Source organism: Hyperolius riggenbachi, chromosome 8 (assembly GCF_040937935.1).
Source record: "Hyperolius riggenbachi isolate aHypRig1 chromosome 8, aHypRig1.pri, whole genome shotgun sequence".
Classification (NCBI taxonomy): domain Eukaryota; kingdom Metazoa; phylum Chordata; class Amphibia; order Anura; family Hyperoliidae; genus Hyperolius; species Hyperolius riggenbachi.
Window position 1 is genome coordinate 36,772,667 of NC_090653.1, and position 15,083 is coordinate 36,787,749.

General features: G+C 47.4%; 1 protein-coding gene across 1 annotated transcript in view; it reads left to right on the forward strand.

Annotated features, from left to right (window-relative positions):
• LOC137527281 (major histocompatibility complex class I-related gene protein-like) overlaps nucleotides 1-13,882 on the forward strand; it is a 69,260-nt gene extending 55,378 nt beyond the window's left edge. The window contains exons 6-7 of the mRNA XM_068247790.1: nucleotides 4,482-4,757; nucleotides 13,502-13,882. Of these exons, the coding sequence (XP_068103891.1) occupies nucleotides 4,482-4,757; nucleotides 13,502-13,716 (491 nt within the window). The 3' untranslated portion in view covers nucleotides 13,717-13,882. The remainder of the gene's footprint in view (nucleotides 1-4,481; nucleotides 4,758-13,501) is intronic.
• Nucleotides 13,883-15,083: the final 1,201 nt, after the last annotated feature.

Sequence of the window (15,083 nt, forward strand, 5' to 3'; positions counted from 1 at the left end):
ACCGACCTCTTGCTTGTTTCCTGACCTCGCTCTAGTCTAGTCCTTCTGTACCGCTGCCATCTGATTTACGTTACCGACTTGGCCTGTCCCTGACTCTGTTACTGTCTGATCCTTGCAATACGACAGGGGCGCCGCGAGGCATAAAGCGAACCAAGCGGTCGCTTGGGGCCTCACGATCTTAGGGGCCTCGGCGGCTCCGTGACGTCAGCGTGACGTCACTTTTTCCCCGCAGCCCCGTGGGGCTGGCACTGGCAGAGCAGGGCTACAGGAAGATGGCCGCCGCCGAAGCCCTGCTCTGGAGACTATGTCTCCAGTACAGGGCTTCGGGTGGCCATCTTCCCGTAGCCCTGCATGAATCAGCGCGGGAGATTGGAGGAGGAAGCCAGGGAGGGAGCTCCGTGGGAACTGCGCGCCTGAGGAGCCGGCCGGGAGAGGAGACGGGGAGAGAAGACTTCTGCCAGTGCCAGCCTGCCAGGTGAGTAAATTCTTTTCTTTTTGCAGCCCTAATTGCGATTGATTTCTGCTGAACTGTGCCCTAATTGCGTTTGATATCTGCTGAAAATGTGGCCCTAATTGCGATTGATTTCTGCTGAACTGTGTCCTAAATGCGTTTGATATCTGCTGAAAATGTGGCCCTAATTGCGATTGATTTCTGCTGAACTGTGCCCTAATTGCGTTTGATATCTGCTGAAAATGTGGCCCTAGTTGCGATTGATTTCTGCTGAACTGTGCCCTAATTGCGTTTGATATCTGCTGAAAATGTGGCCCTAATTGCGATTGATTTCTGCTGAACTGTGCCCTAATTGCGTTTGATATCTGCTGAAAATGTGGCCCTAATTGCGATTGATTTCTGCTGAACTGTGCCCTAATTGCGTTTGATATCTGCTGAAAATGTGGCCCTAATTGCGATTGATTTCTGCTGAACTGTGCCCTAATTGCGTTTGATATCTGCTGAAAATGTGCCCTAATTGCGTTTGATTTCGGCTGAAAATGTGCCCTAATTGCGTTTGATATCTGCTGAAAATGTGGCCCTAATTGCGTTTGATATCTGCTGAAAATGTGGCCCTAATTGCGTTTGATTTCTGCTTAACTCTGCCCTAATTGCGTTTGATTTCTGCTGAAAATGTGCCCTAATTGCGTTTGATTTCGGCTGAAAATGTGCCCTAATTGCGTTTGATTTCTGCTGAAATGTGGCCCAAATTGCGTTTTTATTTTCTGGTGTCTGGGGTAACTGTTGCTGCATTTATTATTTAATGGTCATAGTTGGCTATATTTGCTGTGCTACGGTTAAGCTTCGCCCATACAATGTCATGGCCGCGCCCATCTTTCGGCGCGCTACGCGCGCCTCAATCACCCCAACATCCATTTTTTCCCTGCAAACAGCCCCGCCCCAATCCGCCCTCCTGCTCCACCCACATGTCATGGCCACACCCACTTATGCGGGATAACCACACCCATTTTTCGCCGCGGCGCAGGATAGGGCCTCTTGCTACAGTCCGCTTGGGGCCACAAAAACCTTAGCTGCACCCCTGCAATACGAATGACATCTGATACACGTGTATGACCCTGCTTGAATTGAATACGATTTAACTTAACAACTTTGTACCTCGATATCACTAAAAACTTGTGCACAAGTTCTGACCGGTCTAGACTCCACATTGTACTGTTTGTGTATTTATCTGTACGTTATCTCGTCACACACTAGTGTGATATCCTGCTTTTAGAACACTGTGTGATGGATTTGCCGTTCTCATTAAAAATTGGCACCAAAAGACCTGCTCCAGAGTTCCCCTTAAGTTCTTTTTTTGTTGTTGTTTCTGTCAGGAATGACAATTCAGAGCTTTCTACAGGAAATGTGGTGTTATCCAAAAAGGAGACAGTGGCATAGTGACTGCTATGGGGTCTGTAGCCACACCATCGGGGGGGGGGGGGGGGGGGGGGGGTATGGGGGGGGGGGGCAGTGGCAATAGCCGGTGATAATGGGATCCTCAGTGGACCCCTTGAGATGCAGAGTAGTGCAAGCGGAGTAAAAAAGAGTAGTTATCTATAGTGGGAGCTACCTAATACTGGAGACTGCTCTGGTTCCCTATTCAGGGGTCTATTGCTGGAGACCCTTCTGACTACACATACTGGGGGATACCTGATACTGGGGAAGGCTTTGGTTACCTACCCTGGGGCGCTATTACTGGAGTCCCCTCCTGACTACCCATACTGGGGGCTACCTGATATTGTGAGTACCTCTGCCTACCTTTAGTGGGGAACACTTCTGACTACCTATACTGATGAGCTGCCCTCTGGCTAGACATGGCCCTGCTTATGAGAACTCATGGAGAAGCATGTGATCAGTTTGAGCAGCTGATTTGTAAGGCTATGATTTGCTGGTCCTGGTCATGTGTTAAACCAGGAAGTCATCACTGCAAATCAGGACCTTACAAATCTATCAGCTGATCAAACTGATCACACGCTTCTCCACGAGTTCTCCTAATCAGGGCCATCCCCACCTCTGGCTACCTAAACCTGCTGTGTGTTTTTTTTTGGGGGGGGCCCCAACCAAAATTTTGCAGTGCTCCCCATGGTCTCTAGCTACACCCCTGAGACAATCAAGCCATAAAATCCTTCCTGCAGCAATCTAGCTGAGCAACAGGCTGGCACCAGGTTAGAGCTGAAATATGTAGTTGAAAGTCTTATCAGCTCACAATCATATATCCTCCCCCCCCCCCCCCTTCCCCGCCTCCTTCTGTTCCTCTGTGTCTCCCTTTGTGCCTTTCTCCCTGTTGACCTCACTCTGTCCCCCCTTTCAGGGGCGTAACTAGGCCCCACCGGGCCCCCCCTGCAGATTTTCTGAGCGGGCCCCCCCCCCCCCCCCCCGGGCCCGCTCGCGGCCGTTTTGTGGGGTGCTGGAGGGGTGGCAGCATGAGGGGAAAGCCTTGCCCACAGTCGGCGGGGAGAGGGGTAGTTCCCCCCTCTCCCTCACCTCGGGGCTCTCCCCTCTGCGCTCCCCTCCAGCTCGTAAGTGTCTGTGGGGGCTGTGGTGGGCAGCGAGCGGCGGGCAGATACATACCTGCTTCCGTGCGTTCCATCGGAGACTTCTCCCTCTAGCGGCTGACGTCACTTCCGGAAGTGACGTCAGCCGCTAGAGGGAGAAGTCTCCGATGGAACGCACGGAAGCAGGTATGTATCTGCCCGCCGCTCGCTGCCCACCACAGCCCCACAGACACTTACGAGCTGGAGGGGAGCGCAGAGGGGAGAGCCCCGAGGTGAGGGAGAGGGGGGAACTACCCCTCTCCCCGCCGACTGTGGGCAAGGCTTTCCCCTCATGCTGCCACCCCTCCAGCACCCACAAAACGGCCCCGAGCGGGCCCCAGGGGGGGGGCCGGGCCCCCCCCCGCGGGCGCAGGGGCTGCAGGGCCTATTCCTACGCCCCTGCCCCCTTTGCCTCCTTTATGTCTGCTCTCATCCACCTTTTGTTCCCTTCCTATACTCCCCCAGTCCAGTGTGTAATGCACAGTGTAACGCAGCAAAAGCTGTGCTCTCACCTCCCCGTTGGAGTGCCTATGCGATAATCATGTATGACACAGGATTGCCTGCCTGAGTGTGACAAAGAGATTAGAAATGGCCCTGGCTTCATAAAGGTAAAAAGGATTTTCAGAAAATTAGAAGAGCCGTCTGTTGTGACAGCACAACCGCCTTCTGTTCCCCCAGCAGATCCTCTCTGTGTTCTCTCTCCTGTCAGTGCAGAGCACACACAGCGCCCCCTTCTGTGCCCCCAGCAGACCCTCACTGTATTCTCTCTCCTGTCAGTGCAGAGCACACACAGCGCCCCCTTCTGTGCCCCCAGCAGACCCTCACTGTGTTCTCTCTCCTGTCAGTGCAGAGCACACACAGCGCCCCCTTCTGTGCCCCCAGCAGCCCCTCACTGTGTTCTCTCTCCTGTCAGTGCAGAGCACACACAGCGCCCCCTTCTGTTCCCCCAGCAGATCCTCACTGTGTTCTCTCTCCTGTCAGTGCAGAGTACACACAGTGCCCCCTTCTGTGCCCCCAGCAGATCCTCACTGTTTTCTCTCTCCTGTCAGTGCAGAGCACACACAGCGCCCCCTTCTGTGCCCCCAGCAGATCCTCACTGTGTTCTCTCTCCTGTCAGTGCAGAGCACACACAGCGCCCCCTTCTGTGCCCCCAACAGATTTTCGCTGTGTTCTCTCTCCTGTCAGTGCAGAGCACACACAGCGCCCCCTTCTGTGCCACCAGCAGATCCTCACTGTGTTCTCTCTCCTGTCAGTGCAGAGCACACACAGCGCCCCCTTCTGTGCCCCCAGCAGCCCCTCACTGTGTTCTCTCTCCTGTCAGTGCAGAGCACACACAGCGCCCCCTTCTGTGCCCCCAGCAGCTCCTCACTGTGTTCTCTCTCCTGTCAGTACAGAGCACTGACAGCACCCCCTTCTGTGCCCCCAGCAGCCCCTCACTGTGTTCTCTCTCTCATCAGTGCGGCCGGAGGTGAAGGTGTGGGGCCGTCAGCAGCCAGATGGGGTGACAAGACTTCAGTGTCTGGCGTACGGGTTTCACCCCCGAGCTGTGGATGTGAAGTGGGTGAGGAATGGAGAGGACCATATTCCTTCAGATGAAGCCAGTCCCATCCTCCCCCATCCTGACGGCACCTATCAGACCAGAGTCAGCGTGAAAGTGCCAACAAGGGAGGGCGACACTTACTCCTGCCATGTGGAGTACAGCAGCCTGGAGGAGCCCCTCACTGTCCCATGGGGTGAGTGACATGGTGGGGGGGGAAGCTAATTGTGAATGTGGTTTCTGTCTGTCTTGATAGTATGTACATTGCATTTGTTTAAAGCTAATTCTACTAATTGTTTTCAGTATATGTGTGGGATTGCTGGCACTCAGTGGTGCTCATCATGAGCTCATGATCACGACTAAGGCCACATACACACATCAGACCATAGTCTTTTGAAAATGAAAGATCACAGACCAATTTTACCCCCTTCCATGTAGTATGAGAGCCATACCTTCACAGTCTTTTCTATGGAGCTAAACTCCCCATCAGAAAAAAATCTTTGCAAGATGCAGCACACACAGATGCTGTACAGACACAAAAGATCAGTAGCTGCAAAAGATCTGTTCCTGCCAAAAATCCATTCCTGCAAATTGCAATGATAGTCTATGAGATCTGCAGATCATCATACACACATGATTTAACTGACATTCATCTGCAGATCAGATCCACCAGGATGGATTTCCAGATCTGCAGATGATTGCTTGATCTGCAGATGAATGTCAGTTAAATCATGTGTGTATGATGATCTGCAGATCTCATAGACTATCATTGCAATTTGCAGGAATGGATTTTTGGCAGGAACAGATCTTTTGCAGATACTGATCTTTTGTGTCTGTACAGCATCTGTGTGTGCAGCATCTTGCAAAGATTTTTTTTCTGATGTGGAGTTCAGCTCCATAGAAAAGACTGTGTAGAGTATGGCTCTCATACTACATGAAGGGTGGTAAGATTGGTCTGTGATCTTTCATTTTCAAAAGACTATGGTCTGATGTGTGTATGGGGCCTAACTCGAAAAGCAGATTTTTGCTATCACAAGGCCAAAATCGGCATTCGTGATCATTTTCAATTACGAATGCCCTTTTCAAATGCACTCGTGATTACATTTGAAATTCGAATGGTGATCACAAGTTGGTCGTAATTATGAGCTTGAAACCCATTAAAATCTGGCGACTTTAGCAGTTAATAGCAAAGCCCCCTTACATTCTAGAAACACCAAATTTGCAGTATATGTTAAGAACTGTGGGAACAAGAGGACATTTTTTTTATTTAAAAAGACTTTATAGTTTTGAGAACCACCAGGCACCAGAGATAGCATGTAAGGGGGCTTTGCTATTAACCGTTAAAGTCAGTGGGATTTCGATTCGTGATCACAAGGTAAATGCTGAAATCCGACTTGAAACCACAATCAAATCGTAACAAAAGGAGAACGAGAGGCGACTGGCACCCGTTGCTAATTGAAAAAGCACTTTGATACCGAAGATACAAGGACTGTGCTCACCACTGTTGAGTAGAAGACATCAATCCAAAGCGAAGAAGAAAAGCCAGTCGGGCACCAGTCTCATGCCTCAGAGAATTTTAATCCAAGGAGGTACAGCAAGATAACATTAGAAAGGCCAAAGGTGGCATCTGACGAAGCTGGGGAACCTGCGAAACGGCTGTCAGGCCGTCTTTGTTCAGTTTCTAATGTTATCTTGCTGTACCTCCTTGGATTAAAATTCACTGAAGCATGAGACTGGTGCCCAACAGGCTTTTCTTCTTCGCTTTGGAGACATTCAAATCGTATATCCGTTTCTATTTTTGATCATGATCATGAGTCAGTTTGGAAGTGGGCGGAGTTGGAATCATGATCACTTAAATTCATGATCAGGGGTATCCAAGCATCCCTGATGACACTTATTCACACCTGATATTTGAAGAAAACCTGAGACATTAGAACATGCAGCAATTATACTTACCTGTGGCTTCCTCCAGCCCATGTATTCTGTTGCCTTCCTCGCCATCCTCCCGGGTGGCTCCATTCTTCAACAATCTTGCCCGGTAATATGTCCAGTCCCAGTGAGTCATGTTGCAGTGCCCATGCATGGGCTCCCATCATTTTCCCATAGCCGGGAGTGTTCTGCACCTGCTCAGTACTAACTACTCAGGTGGAGAACGCTCCCAATGATGGTGAGTGCAATGGAGACACGGCAGGGTATGTGCAGCACTAATGGGAACTGGACATACCGGGAAAGATTGTAGAAAAACGGAGAAGCGAGGGAGGACGGCGAGGGAGGAAATTAAATACATGGGGTTGGAGGAAGCCACAGGTAAGTATAAATGCTGCATCTTCTAACATCTCAGGTACACTTTAAATACTTTCACTTGTGAGGACTGATTTACAGTAGTCTGTATATTTTGCGACAGAAGTCTCCTCATGTATGCACGGAGCTCCGGTCTCCTCCCACAATCCAAAATTTGTATAGTAGAATGTAAATTATTCAGCATATTCACTTTTACATTAATTATCCTATTTTCAGCATCAGAAACACTTCCTATGCCTATCTATATATATATAATAGACTAAAGGTGCATACACACATCAGACCATAGTCTTTGGAAAATGGAAGATCACAGACCAATCTTACCACCCTTCATGTAGTATGAGAGCCATACTCTACACAGTCTTTTCTATGGAGTTGAACTCCCCATCAGAAAAAATCTTTGCAAGATGCTGCACAGAAACATGCTGCACACACTCAAAAGATCTGTAGCTGCAAAAGATCTGTTCCTGCCAAAAATCCATTCCTGCAAATTGCAATGATAGTCTATGAGATCTGCAGATCATCATACACACATGATTTAACTGACAGGCCAGAAACCCACTGGAAGCGCTTTGTAAGCGTGAGTGATTTGAAAAAGCTCTTGGTAATGCAATGCTATGGGGGATTTTTATAAAATCACATCACTCAAGTGGGATCACACCCATAGCATTACATTAGCTAGAGCTTTTCAAATCACAAAGCGCTCAGAAAAGCTCTCCTAGTGGGTTTCTAGCCACATTCATCTGCAGATCAGATCCACCAGGATGGATTTTCAGATCTGCGGATGATTGCTTGATCTGCAGATGAATGTCAGTTAAATCATGTGTGTATGATGATCTGCAGATCTCATAGACTATCATTGCAATTTGCAGGAATGGACTTTTGCAAATACTGATCTTTTGTGTCTGTACAGCATCTGTGTGTGCAGCATCTTGCAAAGATTTTTTTCTGATGGGGAGTTCAGCTCCATAGAATAGACTGTGTAGAGTATGGCTCTCATACTACATGAAGGGTGGTAAGATTGGTCTGCGATCTTTCATTTTCCAAAGACTATAGTCTGATGTGTGTATGCACCTTAAGTGCCTCAACCTTGGAGCAAGAAGAAGAAGTACTTTGCATGAGAAAATTTATGCGTGCTCAATTACCAAGTTTAAGGCCTCTTTTCCACGGACTGTTGAGCTGTGTGCTCAGCAAGCTGTTACCAGGCAGCAGCAAGCAGTTACCAGGCAGCAGCAAGCAGTTACCAGGCAGCAGCAAGCAGTTACCAGGCAGCAGCAAGCTGTTACCGGGCAGTAGTGAGCAGTTGTAAGAGTTTGAGAGGCATTTTACTGCCTATCAACTGTCCGTGGTAAAGAGGCCTACCCTAGCAAGTCTGGCTTTGCAAATCTGGCCTAATTGGCTATTCATGAGGCAATGCTAATGCAAATTTGCTTTTGCATGCAAAACTATGCAGGGTCAAAAAACCAATACCGCAAAGCGGTCGCCCTGCTACATGCCAGTGATGAGCGAAAATGCAAAAATTTGTTTCGACAAATTTTTACCGAATTTTCGCCTAATTTCATTTTGACAAGCAAATTTTCCATCTAATTTTTTCGCGTTAATTTTCGCCTAATGCCAGTCATTTTCGCATTACTTGCGTATTATTGCTGACATTTTCCGCATAAGGGCATTAGCGTCCGCATTCAGAGAAGTTTCTTGCGCATCATTGCGGACATTTTTCCGTATAAACTTCCGCATAGACTGAATTTCCATGCGGATTATTGTGGACATTTTTCCGCATAAGGGCATAAGCATCCGCATACAATGAATTTTCGATGCTGGTCGAAAACGCAAATATTTCTGAAGATCTTCGTGAAAATTCGCCAAAAACGAAAACGGGATTTTCGATGCGAAACTGCTACATGCTACATTAGCACTATCCAGGAGCGCCACAGGGAGTATTCCCAATGCCCCCTTTTTATACAACGGGGGGGACCGCGGGTCCCAGGCTCTCTCACTGCCTGGGAACCACAACGGCATCCCAGAGGGGGAGGCTAGGTGGTGCAGGTGACCCCCCCCAAGCGTGGCCAGTGCCGGGAGAGCCGTCTGCACCCACCTCCCAATATTAGAAACAGGCACTTACCTTAACGTCCATTGCGTTCTGCTACATGCGCATTAACTTGGGGGCACCGCATGAGAAAGGAGTGAAGCATGGGTCACCCCAAGCTTTAGAGCTCAGGGCTGGCTCACATACAACACTCCAGAGGGGGGGGGGAGGAGAGGCGCAGACTACTCACTCCAGGGCTCACACCACCAGAGCAAGCCATCCACCACCTGCCTCCAAAGGATACAAACTGCAAAAAATGCTTTCCATGAGAAAATTAATGCGCATGTAGCAGAACGCAATGGACTTTAAGGTAAGTGCCTGTTTTTAATATTGGGAGGTGGGTGCGGACGGCTCTCCCTGGCGCTGGCCACACTTGGGGGGGTCGGCTGCGCCACCCAGCCTCCCCCTCCGGGGTGCCACTGTGGTTCCCAGGCAGTGAGAGAGCCTGGGACCCTGCGGTCCCCCCGGTTGTATAAAAAGGGGGGCATTGGGAATCCTCCCCGTGGCGCTCCTGGATAGTGCTAATGTAGCATGAACTTATTCTCGCAGGGCGACCGCTTTGCAGTATTGGTTTTTTGACCCTGCATAGTTTGGCATGCGAAAGCAAATGCATATTTGCATGAGCATTGCCTCATTAATAGCCAATTAGGCCAGATTTGGAAAGCCAGACTTGCTAGGGTTAAACTTGGTGTTTGAGCACGCATACATTTTCTAATGGAAAGCCTAAAGGTGGGTACACACATCAGATAAAAGTCTTTGGAAAATGAAAGATCACAGACCAATGTTACCCCCTTCCATGTAGTATGAGAGCCATACCCACACAGTCTATTCTATTGAGCTGAACTCCCCATCAGATAACATTTTGTGCAAGATGCTGCACACAAAGATGCTGTACACATGCAACAGATCAGTATCTGCAAAAGATCTGTTCCTGCAAAAAATCAGTTTCTGCAAAATGCATTCATAGTCTATGATATCTGCAGATCTCATGCTGGGCATACACGGTATGTTTTCTACCATGTAATCGAGCCGCTGATGGCTTGATTGATAATTTCCGACGTGTCCGATGCCCCGCCGGATCGATTCTGCGCTCGATACCAGCGGGCAGGACAAAAGAAGAAACGAGTGGAAAATAAGAAAGCGCTCGATTACACGGTAGAAAATGTACCATGTATGCCCAGCATAATACACACCTTGTTTGACGGACATTCATCTGCAGATCAGACAATCATCTGCAGATCCAAAGATCCATTCTGGTTGATCTGATCTGCAGATGATTGTCCGTTAAACAAGGTGTGTATGAGATCTGCAGATATAGACTATGAATGTATTTTGTAGGTACTGATCTTTTGCAGGAACTGATCTTTTGCAGGAACTGATCTTTGCAAGATGCTGCACACACAGATGCTGTACAGACACAAAAGATCAGTATCTGCAAAAGATTTCTATCTGATGGAGAGTTCAGCTCCATAGAAAAGACTGTGTAGGTATGGCTCTCATACTACATGAAGGGTGGTAAGATTGGTCTGTGATCTTTGATTTCCCAAAGACTTTTATCTGATGTGTGTACCCACCTTTATTCTTCTTGCTTCAAGGTTGAGGCACGTACTCTATTAGATAGATAGAAGATGCGGCGTATGCTACGACGCGGGTCGGCTAGTACAGTATATTGCTGTAAATTGGTATATGCCATATTTTTCGGACTATAAGACACCCCTGACCATAAGATGCACCTAGGTTTAGAGGACATAAACCAGGGGAAATATACTGTATATACTAAACCTGGTGCATCCATGATGATGGGGCACCCTGTGGATTATGCCCCCTTTGTACCTCCTGTGTCTCCCTGTGTCCCCCTTGTGTCTTCCTCTGTCCCAATTGTGTCTCCCCATGTCCTCCCCTGTCCTCCCTGTGTCCTCCTCTATGCCCCTTTGTATCCTCCTCTATGGCCCTTTGTGTCCTCCTCTACACCCCTTTGTGTCCCCTTTGTATCCTCCTCTATGGCCCTTTGTGTCCTCCTCTATGCCCCTTTGTGTCCCCTTTGTATCCTCCTCTATGCCCCTTTGTGTCCCCTTTGTGTCCTCCTCTATGCCCCTTTGTGTCTTCCTCTATGCCCCTTTGTGTCCTCCTCTATGCCCCTTTGTGTCCTCCTCTATGCCCCTTTGTGTCCTCCTCTATGCCCCTTTGTGTCCCCCTTGTGCCTTCCTCTATGCCCCTTTGTGTCCTCCTTGTGTCTTCCATTTGTCCCCCTGTGTCCTCCTCTGCATGGGCACAGTACAGAGAGTCCCCGACATTGCGGCGGGTTGGAGGTTTGTATTGGTAGGCGATCACAGGTCAGGAAGTCCCTACATTTGGACTATAAGGTGCAGTGACTTTTCCCCCCACTTTTGGGGGAGAAAAAGTGAGTCTTATAGTCCAAAAAATACAGTAATCCTGCTCTTCAAGTGATTTCACAACCTAGGCTTTTAACCTCCTTAGCGCTAACCCTGGGTCAGGCTCGAACCTGGAAATGCACAGCTCAGAGCGGTAACACCGAGCTGGATCCATGAGAGGCGAGTAATGTGCACGGCTGCCGCAGATCTATCTAATGGTATGATTTTTAGGGTCTAAAAGCATGTGAAAAACTGCACCGCTTTCAGACACTAAAATCAGGAAATAATCATGATTCCAGGGAAATTAAGCTATGCAGCATTCTCTGTCAGAGCATTCTGGGAGACCAGGTATTATTTCTAAGCCCCGCTTTGGAGTGTGCAAAAAACAAACATTCCACAGTGATTCACCTGCCAACAGTAAATGTGTTGCCTCCTGTGATAAATTTCACATTGTAAATCGGGGTGAGGAAAGATTTTACAATGGGCAAATGCTGACTAAATAATTTATAAATTAATATTGTGAAAATTAAACAACTTTATTAACCCTTTAGCAGCCAATTTATTTAGAGGCTTGCAAGTGCTCTAGGCCAATTTATTTTAGCACATTTTTTATTTTTGTATTATTTCTTATTTGTTACATTTGCTTGCTGCTGAATAGTACTGCTGTAATGTGTATTCATGGCCATTTGTCACTAGGGGGCAGTGTGAGACAATAACAGTGGACTTCTGCTTTCAGTTTCTGTATTCATGTTAAGGTGGCCATACACTGGTCGATTTGCCATCAGATTCGACCAACAGATAGATCCCTCTCTGATCGAATCTGATCAGAGAGGGATCGTATGGCTGCCTTACTGCAAATAGATTGTGAATCGATTTCAGCATAAAACCTATCACAATCTGTGGTGGTGGTGCTGCCGCTGCCTTCACACCCCAAACCCCCAACCCCCCCCCCCCCCCCCGGATACATTACCTTATCCGGCCGGCGCGAGTCCCCGCTGTCACAGATGTTTTCCGCTGGGTACCGGACCAGCTGGCTTCCCTTCTTTCTGTCCGGGGAAGTTTAAACAGTAGAGGGCGCTCTACTGTTTAAACTTACTGCCGGGACAGGAAGTGAAGCCAGCCGGTCCGGAATCCGGAACCCAGCAGAGAAGAAGACATCAGTGACAATGGGGACTCGCGCCGGCCGGAGCAGGTAATGTATTGCCGCTGTATTGCGTCGGTCATCGGGCAGTCGAACGCCGCTATCGACGCACTCCAGACCCGCCGGCGATCAAGAAAAATCTTCCACCCGGACGGCTTGACGGGAATCAACGGGAACGATTGATTTCAGATGGAAATCAATCGTTTGTGTTTGCACAACGATTTCACAGCAGATTCGATTTCACAGCAGATTTCTGCTTGATTTCCTGCTCGATTCTCCTATCTTTTCTTATCAATTTCCATTCACTTCTATGAGAAATAGAGTGGTGAAGCGATCAAAAGTAATATCGGACATGATGATATCAATCGAACGCATCTATCAAATGCAAAAATGCAACGTGTGTACCTAGCATTAGTCTTAAAGAGACACTGAAGCGAAAAAAATATATGATATAATGAATTGGTTGTGTACTATGAATAATTACTAGAAGATTAGCAGCAAAGAAAATATTCTCATATTTTTATTTTCAGGTATATAGTGTTTTTTCTAACATTGCATCATTCTATAATATGTGCAGATTACACAACACTCAGCATTCAAAATGAGTCTTTCAGAGCAGTCTGTGAAGTAATGACCTCTCCTCTAGCAGAGAAAAAGTAAATAGTTCAATAACAGTTGACATAATAAAAGTCAGAAAACAGCCCTCTCCACGACTTTGAAAGTCGTAGAGCTTAATGGCTTGTTTGCATAGAGATAACAACTGGAGTTTCTTAACTCTTCCTGTATTGGAAACAATTAGACTGATGTATCTTATCTTAATGTTTTATTTCTTAGCTGTACTACACATACAAATCATAATATCATCATTTTTTTTTCAGTGTCTCTTTAAGCGGGACATCAGGTTGTGAGCCCAGCTGAGGGACAGTTAGTAATGAAAACTGTTTATTTTTCTCTGTAAATCACTGCAGACGATATCAATGCTGTATGAATGTATAATTATAATAACCACACCCCATGTTTCTTTTGTGTTTCTCTTTCAGAACCTGATGATGGCCCCTCTGTTGCAGTAATTGCTACAGCTGTTGGCATCAGTTGTCTTATTGCCGTTGCTGCAGTTTTTGGTGGAGTTTGCCAATACAAGAATAAGTGCTATTCCCGCAGGATATTACAATTACCAAAATATTCATTTACAGCGTCACCTCAACAATGTGAAGTTCAGAGTGATCCTGAAGTGAGGCAACTTACTTCAGGTTAGATACTTACCCATGTAGAGGATAGGCTCTGGATGCCACTTAGCCTTCCCAGTCCTCGGTCCATCCCAACGTTCCAGTGCCGTCTCCAGTTGAAGTTTTTCCACCTGCTAGGTCTTATACCTCTTCTGCACTCCTGAGTACTTCTGCAGACGAATGCATCCATACTGTGCATGCAGGAGTGCAGGGCAGGTTTTCACATGCGCCGTACGGATGTGCTGTCTTCAGAAGCACTCAGGGGCTGAATGCTGCCTGAGGAGTACTGAAGACACAGCCAGTCACAGAAATTCAATGGAGGACAGCGGTGGAGCACCAGGATGGACTGAAGACCAGGAAGGTGTTATGACATCCAGAGCTTTCCCTCTACATGTGTTTCCTCACTTCAGGTTTGCTGAGAAGAAGACAGTATATATACATATCTACGCCCCGCAGGAGGGCTGTTCCCATTCCAGGGGAATAGATATACGTCTCCCGCCATGATCGCCATTGTGCATACATTCTCATCGCTGAGCATTCCCATTCACTTATCTAAGTGCCTGTGATCAATGACCCCCGGCATCAATGAGATGCCGTGGTCACTCATAAGAAGAAAGTGACACATACATGCATTATTTTCTGTTAGTGTACTAACTGTATGCACAGGAAGATAAAGTGTGTGTGTGGGGGGGGGGGGGGGGGGCATCTAGTGGCTAAATCGTAAAATTACACCCTACATTCATTATACACTTATAAATAACCATTAAAATTAACCCCTTACCTCCCCCACTCTGTCTTCCATAGTTACCACATAAAAATTGATAAATATATCTATCTATCTATATCTATATATATATATATACTAGCTGATTGCCCGGCGTTGCCCGGGTATGTATTTGGCTGGTGTTAGCTCCGCCTACTTTTTCTAACCCTAACACACAATTACTCACTGACCAAGTTTGTGAGCTTTGCGGTCTTTGGTATCAATAATCTGCATTGAAATGAAACAAATCTGATTGGCTGTGTGTGGCTCCACCCCCTTTTCTGAATTTGAACCCCAGTCACCCAATAACCAACTGTACCAGGTTTGAGGCCTGTGCCAGTAACAGTGCAAGAATGGTAGCAATTAAATATTCCCCTTGAAAAGCAACAGGTGAAGTTTGATTCACGTTTGTAGGCTCCACCCACTTTTCTGAATATTAATCCCAGTCACCCAGTGACCAACTGTGCAAAGTTTAAAAAACCCTGCCATTAACAGTGTAAGAATGGATGCAGTTTACATTTTCCCAGTGAAATTTGTATTTGTCTCCACCCACTGATGACCCGGCGTTGCCCGGGTATTTATATGACTGGTGTTGGCTCCGCCCACTTTCTAACCCTAACACACAAACACTCA